The 10,385-nt window shown below is 42.1% G+C and overlaps 1 protein-coding gene across 1 annotated transcript; it reads right to left on the bottom strand.

Moving 5' to 3' along the window:
* Positions 1–4,831: 4,831 nt before the first annotated feature.
* LOC122835936 (collectin-43-like) lies at positions 4,832–6,672 on the bottom strand. Its single transcript, XM_044125438.1, has 6 exons — positions 6,543–6,672; positions 6,316–6,387; positions 6,108–6,161; positions 5,886–5,963; positions 5,549–5,614; positions 4,832–5,276 (listed from the first exon to the last, which is right to left on the bottom strand). Exons 1-6 carry the CDS (start codon positions 6,670–6,672, stop codon positions 4,894–4,896), a joined length of 783 nt encoding a protein of 260 aa, XP_043981373.1. The 3' UTR covers positions 4,832–4,893.
* Between the last annotated feature and the right edge of the window lie 3,713 nt (positions 6,673–10,385).

Raw genomic sequence — 10,385 nt, 5'->3', positions numbered from 1 at the left:
GAAGAATAAAGGTAAATACATGGATGAGTTGCTCTAGATGTGGCTGGGGCTTTAGTCTTTTTATCCTGAAAATGTTCTACAGGTTATATAAAGTTGACTTTGTAATTGTCTTTATGTGTCTCTGACACCAAACTATGGCACCTGCGTCGATTTGTTCTGTGCATCTGCTTAGAGTCTGATTTGGGTTCATAGACACCTGGTGACCTTGTAAAGAGGAGTGGCCTGTCAGCCGCATGTAGATATTAAATTAGTAAAACACAAAGATGAAACCCTGGAGTACCCCACGTATGACTTCTGTCTTCTGTTACCTACTGGCAAGAAGCATCCCAGTTCCTTAGGTAAGACTTAAACCAGTCAAGCTCTGTGGTAGAGAGTTTTACACAGATCTCCAGTCACTTGAATAATAAGTCATGGTCGACAGAGTCGTGTTGATGCAGTTTTTGGTGTCATGTCCTGATTTCATCTGACAAATCAATAATCAAGAAACATTTGTCGTCCTTATTTTTTGACACAAAGTTCAGAATACCCAAATTAGATAGCTTCTAGCATAATAGAATTAAGAAACTCTTGATTCCAGAGTTTGGTCATGCAGACTCTATTTCAATCTGTAGAGACTCAAACAGAGAAAAGGGAAACCATAAGAAAAGTTTAATAACAGTATGATTTAAATCTTTGGCGCTCAGGCCCCGGCTAAGGACATTGATCATCGCAAACTTTGCGATGGGCTTGAATAGCATTCCAGATGCTGAGAGGAACGTCATCCCCCCAAAATGAGGACGAGGCCGGAGAATCGGAGACGGAAAGCGCTAAGGGAGTGGAGGTGCACTTGCTTAGCTTGCGAAGTTAGGACTGAAGGAGATTATGTGACAGTGATGGGCTCATTCTAATTGCTGCTAGGAACGGCATCCCCCAAAATAAGGCTGAGGCCAGGCCGAGGCTGGAGGACAGGTGATGTGGAGAGGAGAGGAGAGGAGTCGCTCTGACTTAGCTAGTGAGGCTAGAATCGGACAGAAGGAGGAGGCTTGACAGTGACAGGAGGGAAGAGTGGGAAAGGGAGGCAAAGATCGGCGGGGACGTAACGGGCCAAGGGAAGGTAGGATGCGCAGAGTGCATGGCAGAGGGTGCACAAAACTCGGGGCAGGGGGATGCAGACAGCGCAGGTCTTGGGGGAGCAGACAGGGCATGGGGATCCCAAAACGCAGGGCGTAGGATAGGGATGCTGAAGTATTAGATCGGCGAGGGATGCTGTGGGATGAGAAAATAAGGGGCTACTGATTAGAGTAGCCCCTCTAATCAAATAGGAAGATAGGATGCCAAAAATGGGACCAACATAGTATGCTGCGAAGCAGGGATGAGGAACAACTAGATAAAAACCAGCGGAGAGGGGCGAGGTGGTGAAATGCTCTGATACAGGGTATATGGCGGCCAAAATAAGGGCTGGCAAGGGATGTGGAGGGAAGAGGAGGACAAGGCAGCTGGTTAAAAGGCCAGCTGGAGACAGGGCAGGGCGTGATCAGAAGGGATAAACGTGGCAAGGGTTACAGGATTCAGGCTAATAATTACGAGCAGGAGATGCTGTGGGATCGGGATTAAAGTACAACTGGTTTAAAGGCCAGCTAAGAGCTCTGGATTATCTGGGCATGAGGTGGTGAGCTGCCAAAGAAGGGCTAGCGGGAGCCGAAAAGTAGTAAAGCAGTGAAAGGGAGAGAAGAGTTAAGCATTATTAGGTTAAATAAGATGGAGAAAGGAAATTAGAGAGGAGAGGTACAGGCTACTTCTTCTGAAACAAGATGCTGGCGTAGGGATTAGACTTACGATGATTGGTTTGAAATGCGGGTGTCAAATTAAATACTCCTGTGAAAATAAGGACGTGGAGTGGGTGAAAAGTGAGGACATGGCGTAGGGCAGGAGCACCAGCTTCTATAAAGTAGACCAACCACAACCAGTGAATTGAGCAGTGCTCATGAGGCACTGAAGGAGCTTGAACACAGGCTAAACGTGATCTAAAAAGTTAAATGATGTCATATAGATTATAGTATCGGTTGAGAATGCAGGGCCTTGGAGAAATGGATGAGCGTAAAGAGAAAACTAAGACTGGAAATGAGGATGAGAAACTAAGGAACTATAGGGAATAAAATTACGGTGCAAGATGTGGAGAAATGGATGATTTGTCTAGAAGCTGGAATGGACTGAACAAAGGCTGGGAGAGACAGCTTACCAGCTTGGTTGTTAGAATGACCAGATCTTTATTAAGCAGAGGTGATAAAATTGATTAATGGCAATCTGGCACTTGTTGAAACGTGCCATGCAAACTAACTTGGCTTGAATCTGGCGATGATGTTGGAGGTTCAGTTCCTCCAGACAGGGCCGTGGCTTCAGTACAGCTTGGGAGTACTGGTAGTTTGGCTGACGACCTGTAAGGATGGCTTGTAGGTGCTTTATAGCAATTGGCTCAGAAGTGGGATTGGAACAAATGCGCTTGAGCATGAAACCTGGGAAGTTAACGGATAGGCAGCATAAATCTAGAAGTGACAGGATGGCCTGGGAAATAATGGCGTGCGAATTTGGACAAACTTGGATGAGAGATTAAGCCTAGAAGTGCCAGATGGGACATGAGCTTGAAATATCAGAATATGGGACAGTTCACTGTTGGCGACGAACAGCCCCGGATACAGCAAGTTACCAGGGGTCATAGACTTGCTCAGGGGGAAAAATGAATCTATGAAGCTGAATGGTGGAAGGGCGAGCGATCGCAAAGATAGGATCTGGTGAGATAGGTGACTGAGATCTGAGGCGTGCGGCTGAACGGATTGAGCTCTGCTGGAAAGCGCACGACGCCATGGATGTCGGTCCTTATCAGCTGGGGCTTGGACGGTGATTGGACGTGACGAGTCTTGGACCGGCGTTGATCAAACAACGGTGATGAGCTGGAAGTTCCGGCTGGATGATGCAGGTGGGGCTAAAAGAGTCTTCCAGATTGAATTTGCGCCTAGGCTTCATTTTGTCTGCATGACAAAATAGGTCATGAGACAGAGCAACCATTTGTCCGAAGACAAAAGAGTAATGAAGCCTTCAAAGTGAACACTTTTAAGGTGCCATTGTCTATTCAGCGAGGTTAGCTGTGGCTCAACAAAATAATTTACCAATTTGTGAGTGAGGTTATTAATGTTAGTCTGTAAAAAGCAGTCCGTGGATCCATAGTAAATGTACTTTGAGAGGTCAGAATTAGAAGAAAGGGTTTAGAGTAAGTCTTATCACTGTCAGGATCCTGGGTTGTGAGGTTGTTTTGTAGTTTCATTTCATTCCTGTTTAATTATTATTTTGTGTCACGTTCTTATTTAGTTTAGATCTGCCTTGTCCTTGTTTTCCTTTAGTTCAGTTCTTCTTATTGTTTTTACTTATGTTTATTTCTTACAGTTATTTTTTGTTGCTCAAGTTTTATTAAATTTCCTTACTCCAGCTACTCTATAGTATTAAATTTATCTCCTGTTCCCCTGTGTAGTTTCCCTTGCCCCCTGTGCCACTTCCTCTCCTCTCCTCAGCCTGCATCCTGCTCCATTCACTCACACCTGCAGTCAGGTAGCTCATCAAACCAGGTCATTTGTTCAGCAAGTAACCTCCCCAGTACTTAAGCCTCTCATCTTCCTCTCTTCCTCCCAGAGGAAAAAAATGAGGAATTTGACTATATCATTTGTCATTTACTCAGGTTTGTTTTTTCTAAGTTTAAGGTTACATCTCAAACATAATTGGACTCTGTGACAGTATGACTTCTTCAAATTACTTGTGCTTGGGTAATCTATTCTAAAATAAAATTGTTTGAAAGGACAGAAATTAGACCATTTTATCTGTCAGTCAAATCTTTATTTATGATAAAGAATTAAACTTAACATTGTACACTGTATGTTTCACACAAATATTTCCCATTGAGTTCCACTAATGACTATTAATATACTATTAAAAAAACCATTACGGCATTTGTTGGGATGCTTATCCAGGTTTGCACTCACACATACTCATAAGCATTTTTGACACAAATAGCATGTTTCATTTCTAGACAAGGAGCTTTGTGAAGAATGAAAATTGAGCTTGCATGCTTCATTTTTACACAAAGGCCTTTGTATAAATCGAAACTTAAGCTGAAGCCATGATATCAAGTGACTTTTGAGCAAGCATTCCTTAGCTGACGTAGTTTATCAGACGACCAGTAGGCATGTCTTAGATATAAGGAATGGATCGTCCGTTTTTGATCAGATGCTGTTTAATCCCGGTGTATTCATGTCACAGTAAATTATCTTGTAAGGGGGCGTGCTCCGGTGGCATAGAGGGCAGCGTGCCGCACGCCTGGAGGCCCTCAGTCCTTGACGCGGCCGTCGCAGGTTCGATTCCCGGACCCGACGATATTTGCCGCATGTCCTCCCCACTCTACTTCCCCCTTTCCTGTCAGCCTACTGTGGTAAAAGGGACACTAGAGCCCACAAGAAGGACCCCCTGGTGGGGAAAAAAATAATTAGCTTGTAAGGGTAAGCGTCTCTCTTTTTAGCGCTAAAGGAATAAAACAACGGAAAGTCTAATTGCTTTGTGTTTGGCTGACTTCTTGTTCGTGTGCTCACATGCTTTTGACCCGTTCCGGGGATTTTAAATCACAACACATTCAACAATTTCATGAAGTATGAACACCTAAATATGTCAGTCATATATAAAGGATCTGTGAAATGCTTATTAGACTGAGTGTGAATAAACTCCATACGGACTAACAGAGCAAGACTGAGAGATGACAGCAATCTGAATGCACTAATCTGGATTAAGTTGTAAAAACACTGAAGCACCGCTCTACAAAGGTTAGCAAAAGTCATATATGAGATTACTCAGGAAGCTGCCTGGTGGATGATCTTTCTACAGCTGACAGATGATGTCAGCGTCCAGAGAACAGTCTGGTGTCACTCTCCAGGTGCCGTCCTCAGCCGCCATGCTGCAGCCGATGTCCTGAATACTTTGATCCGGCTGTCTTTCTCCCCATTTGGTAAAGGTCAGAGGTCGATTTTTCATGTCGGACTGGAAGTTCCCTTCTGCTTTTCTCATGTTGATGTTGATCCAGACTCTTTTCTCATCTTGACCCATCAGCTGAAGCAGCATGTGGTTCTCCTCCTCACTCTGGGGCAGAGCCAGCTCCAAGTCTCGTTGCTGGCAGAAATCTGCAGCCTTCTGGAAAGATCCTCTCTCCTTGTTGGACACAAAGTATTTCTGACCCGCCTTCCTCACAAAGTCAAAGGTTAAAGCTGGAAAATCATGAAGAAATTTTGGAAGAGGTTATTTATTTATTTATTTTTTGTTTGGATGATGTGAAATAATCATGTTGCTGTCCTCTGACTCACTGCTTCTGATCTTCTATTAACTTTACTGCATAGATATTTAGATGTTCATCATACATGGACAGAAAATGTATAAAAATTTAACTGAGACATGAAGGAAAACATTAGATCCTCAGTAACTCTAATAAATATTTTGCTGGTCTAGTTATTGGCTGATCATAATTGAATAGAAAACCCACCAAGGTCCAGCTTAGCGGCGATCTTCATCAGTCCTTCAACATCCCGTGTGAAAGAATTAAAGAGCTCTGGATAAAAAAGAACAAATTTGGTTACCAAAGATCATTTGGCTGTAGTTCAGAAATATTTTCCTGTGGTTGTCTCTCCTGTATAGTAATATGTTTTTTCTCTAATAACTTGCATTGCATAATAATGAAAATTGATAGTCTTTGATTTTAAATTGGTGAATTGTTCTGTTAAAACATGAGAAACATTTAAATGTTCTACTGCTTTGTTGCAGTCAATGTAAAGTTGCCATAACTTTGTTTATTCAAGTCAGTTTTAGGAAACAGTCATCACCTCGTCCACACATGGCGACGGGTCCAGGTTTTCCAGGTTTTCCAGGTTTTCCAGATGGTCCAACAATTCCAGGTGGCCCTGAATAACGATAGAAATGAAGAAATCTTCATTAGTCATAAAAAATGGCTACAATATTTTTCATTACTTTTCTCATTCTATAGATATTTTGTTCTATTTTTAGCTCTTCAGAATTTTTTTTGTCTTTGCTTTGTGAGCTGATACCCATTGGTCCAGGAAATCCAGGATCTCCTTTCGGTCCCGTAAATCCAGGACTCCCTGAATCCAAAAAGAGATAAGGAAATCTTCATTGGCAATAAAAAATTATAGAATATGGCTAGAGTATTTTTTATTGCTCTTCTCTTTCTCCAGATTTTTTTTGCTCTATTCTTTAGCTCTTTAGAAAAACTCTCTTTGCTTTGTGAGCTGATACCCGTTGCTCCATCACGTCCTTCTACTCCTGGTGGTCCAGGAAATCCAGGAAGTCCATTTTCTCCCTGAAATCCTGAATCCAAAAAGAGATGAATCAATCTTCACTGGTCATGATAAAAGTGAAGAATTTGACAACAATATTTTTCATGGCTCTTTTCTTTCTACTGATTTTTTTGTTCTATTTTTAGCTCTTGAGAAAAACCTTTTTTTTTCTTTGTGAGCTTTTACCCGGTGCTCCAGGTGCTCCAGGTGGTCCAGGAAATCCTCTGTCACCTTTCTCACCAGGGGGACCCGGCTGCTGACTGAGGCTCATGGGGACAATTAGACAGAAAACACAGAAGAGAAAACAAAACCTCATCTTCTCAGTGAAGTGTTGGATACTGTAAAAAAGGAGTTTAATTTGATACTTAGTTTGCTAGATAATTTTCTCAGCAGAAAAGATGCTGTCTTTCATCAGTTCAAACACACATTTACACATGTAATCCTGTTAAAACTGAACTTTCCAGTCAGTTACATTGTGTCACGTCTTTCCAAGATGAACATCAGAAATGTTGAAAAGTACTGTTGAAGTCTCCAGTAAAGGAGATTTTGAATCTCCCTTATTTCTTTTAAGAAAATTAACAAAGATCAAGTGTTCTAGTTTGCAAAGCTAATTTAAAAAGGAAACTGATCGATGATAAAAAAGGAATCAAAAAACTCACCGTCAGAATGTGATCGTCCAGAACGTGCTGCTGCTTTGCCGTTCAAAAACCTTCTGGTGTGAAAGAAGATTGAGAAACATGAGACCCAGCCCAGAATGATAAACAGCATACAAGACAAGCAGAGAGTTCCTGTGGTCTGACAAAATGTCATTCTACTGCAAAGCCGCAGCACATTCTGGATGATCACAGTTTCACAGTGAGTTCTTGTTAGTTTTCTATCATTGTACAGTTTTTGGTTGACATCATTCATGCAGGACTTTCTGGACCACCTGGAATCCCAGGCCACAGCTCATCAAGAAGACACATTTTAGTCAGAGAAGAAAAACAATAATATGGAGGAGGATGAGAGAAATAAAAAAAAAAACCTGTAGCCAGACCCTTCCCTTATATCAGTGCTTCTCAGTTATTTTCTGTCATGCCCCCCCTAGGAAGAAGAAAACATCTCTCCTCCCCCCCGCATGACTATTAATAGTATCATTGTCAATAAAATTGTTATAAGTACACCTCTGCATACTGTATTCTTATTAACGTATAAGAGACTATAAAAAGAAAGAAATATGGATCAACTTACCACAAATAATAGTTTTATTAACTGTAACAGAAAAGATTTAAAGTGCATCTGAAATTCAAAAATAAAATGAAATCCTTAATTAAACTATTAACATTTTTTGACATTTTTTGACTCAAACCATATGATACTGAAAAATAAAATAACATAAAATCAATAAATAACAATGCATTCAAACTGATCATCAACATTAACTCAGGAGCACAATATTAAAATAAACTTTAACCTGCAAAAGAAAAATATACAAAATAATCTGTGCTGATTTTTTTAATCAAAGATGATGTCTGGATTAATGGCTACAATGAGCACGTTTTGCAATGCACAGCTTTTCGAAGCGGGGTTTGAAGCAGGACACAGCAACTCTCAGCTCCTGCTCAATGTGTAGCTGGGACCTGTATTTGCTTTCAGAGCAGCAACAGCAGAGAAGCCAGTCTCACACAAGTAAGAAGTTGCAAATGGAAGAAGAATGTGCACAGCTCTTTGTCCTAAGAGTGGATATTGCTTCTCCACATTCAGCCAGAATTCACTCAGTGTCTGGGATGTGAAACTTAGTCTCAATATGGAGTCAGATGTGATGTCTATGAACTGCTCCTCCTCTGCAGAGCTAAAACCAGTTGGAGCTGGTGCATTAAAGGATCTCTCACCCAGTCATACTGGGAACTGTTTTCAGGGAAGTACTTTATAAAGAATCCCATCAGTGATGAAATATGTTGCTTAAAATATGGAATCACTGAGGTGGCATCATAGTCAGTAGTGTCAACAAATCCCTGCAGGATCTCAAATGAATCAGAATTTCCTTCATCAAGTCGCCTGCTGCCCCACATTCCAAGCTTTCGAGTGAAAGAGCTGATCTTGTCTGTGACCTGAAGGAAGTGTTGATCTTTCCCTTGAAGCTGTAGATTTAGTTCATTGAGTTTTCCAAATATGTCACTCAGGTAGGCCAGTTTCATCAGAAAGTTCTCATCACTAAACTTTCTTGCAACTTCATACTTGTGCTCCTGCTCCATAAACACTCTTATCTCCTCTCTGAGCTCAAATCCCGGGACAACACTTTTCCTCGTGACAGCCACCTTGCCTCACTGTGAAACAGAACAGCTTGATGTTCAGCTCCCATCTCCTCACAGATAGCAGAGAAGACTCTTGTTTTTAGTGGTCTGGTCTTTATTAAATTGACTGCACTTACAATGTCTGTCATAACCTCACTTAATTCGGAGGAAAGGTGCCTTGATGCCAGTGCTTCTCTGTGTATAACACAGTGTGTCCACTCAGCATGAGGTGAGGCCTTCTTGATGAGAGTCCGAAGTCCTTTTTTCATCCCTGCCATGATCTGTGCTCCATCACTGCAAACACCAATGCAGTTCTCCCACTTTAGCCCATTCTCAGTCAGGAAGCAGTCTTGCATTTTGAAGAGCTCTTCAGCTGTGGCTCTGTCTCTGACATATTTACAAAAAAGTAGATCCTCACACAGGGAATTTGTCATGTCAAAACGTATGTAAGCAATAAACAAACAGTCTTTGTTGCTGTCAGTTGCTTCATCAAATTGTAAGGCAAAACGTTTGTCTTTGAGTTTATCTACCAGCTGTTCTTTAAGATCATCAGCAATGTAATTTATACGTCTAGCAACAGTGTCACTGGACAGAGGGATAGTTTTTATTTTTGCAGCACTTGCGTCATCCAGCATGACACAGACCATGTCTAATGCTGCAGGCAGTATGAGCTCCTCTGCTATGGTGTTTGGTTTTTTGCACTGAGCAATTTGGTACGCTACCTTATATGATGCCAACAACGCTCGCTGGTTTACTGAAGTAGCAGTCACAAAGCGGGATGACTGTTGGCAATATTCGGCACGTTTTCGCTGAAAAGACTCAAGCGGCTTATCAGCGTGATTGGGGTGTAACGTCTTTAAGTGACGCCTTAATTTATTTGGCTTCATGCTGTCCGCTGCCAACATTTTGAGACACAGTGCAGTCAATTCTTCGTCTCCCACTGTAGTCACAGTGAAGCCAAGCGCTACATACGCTTCGTCATATTTCCTCGTCTTAGCTTTTGGGAGACTTTCGTTTGTCTCTTTATCTCTGTCTCTCTTCGCCTGTCTTCTCATTCCTGTTAAATATTTTTCCATGGTTTCACTTGAGCAGGGGTCTCAAACTCCAGGCCTCGAGGGCCGCAGTCCTGCAACTTTTAGATGTGCCTCTGCTGCACCACACCTGAATAGAATAATTAAGGCTCTGGAGAACTGATCTACACAAGGTGGAGGTAATTAAGCCATTTCATTCCAGTGTTTTGTACCTGTGGCACATCTAAAAACTGCAGGACTGCGGCCCTCGAGGACTGGAGTTAGAGACCCCTGCACTTGAGGGTCTTCTACACTTCATACTCCTACTATGTGCTGTGTGCAAAGCGCGCAAACCCCTACACTACCGAGCGAATGCTCCCTGTGCACACTCGGCTAATGAGAGCGCCACTGCCCCCTAATGTAGTGGAGGTGCAATTGCACTTTATTCTAGGACAGTCAAAAAAATCTAAATAAAAAAATAAAAAAGCATGTTCCCCGAGGTCAAACGCGCCCCCCTTGATGGAGCCTCGCGCCCCACTATTTGAGAAACACTGCCTTAAATCAACCTGCCCAATAAAGATTTCTTCATGTTTTTTGTTCCGAGTTCCCTGGACCACCTGGACCCGTCATCATGTGTGGTCAAGGTGGTGGATATTTCCTGAAACTAATAAAATACTGATCAGTCAATGCCACTAATTCGCCCAACCTGTTTGTTTATTCAAGGAGGAAACAGAGCAAAGCTACAT

The sequence above is a fragment of the Gambusia affinis genome, linkage group LG08, assembly GCF_019740435.1.
Source record: "Gambusia affinis linkage group LG08, SWU_Gaff_1.0, whole genome shotgun sequence".
Lineage (NCBI taxonomy): Eukaryota > Metazoa > Chordata > Actinopteri > Cyprinodontiformes > Poeciliidae > Gambusia > Gambusia affinis.
Note: the sequence above shows the minus strand (reverse complement) of the source record. Positions and strands in the feature narration are given on the sequence as shown.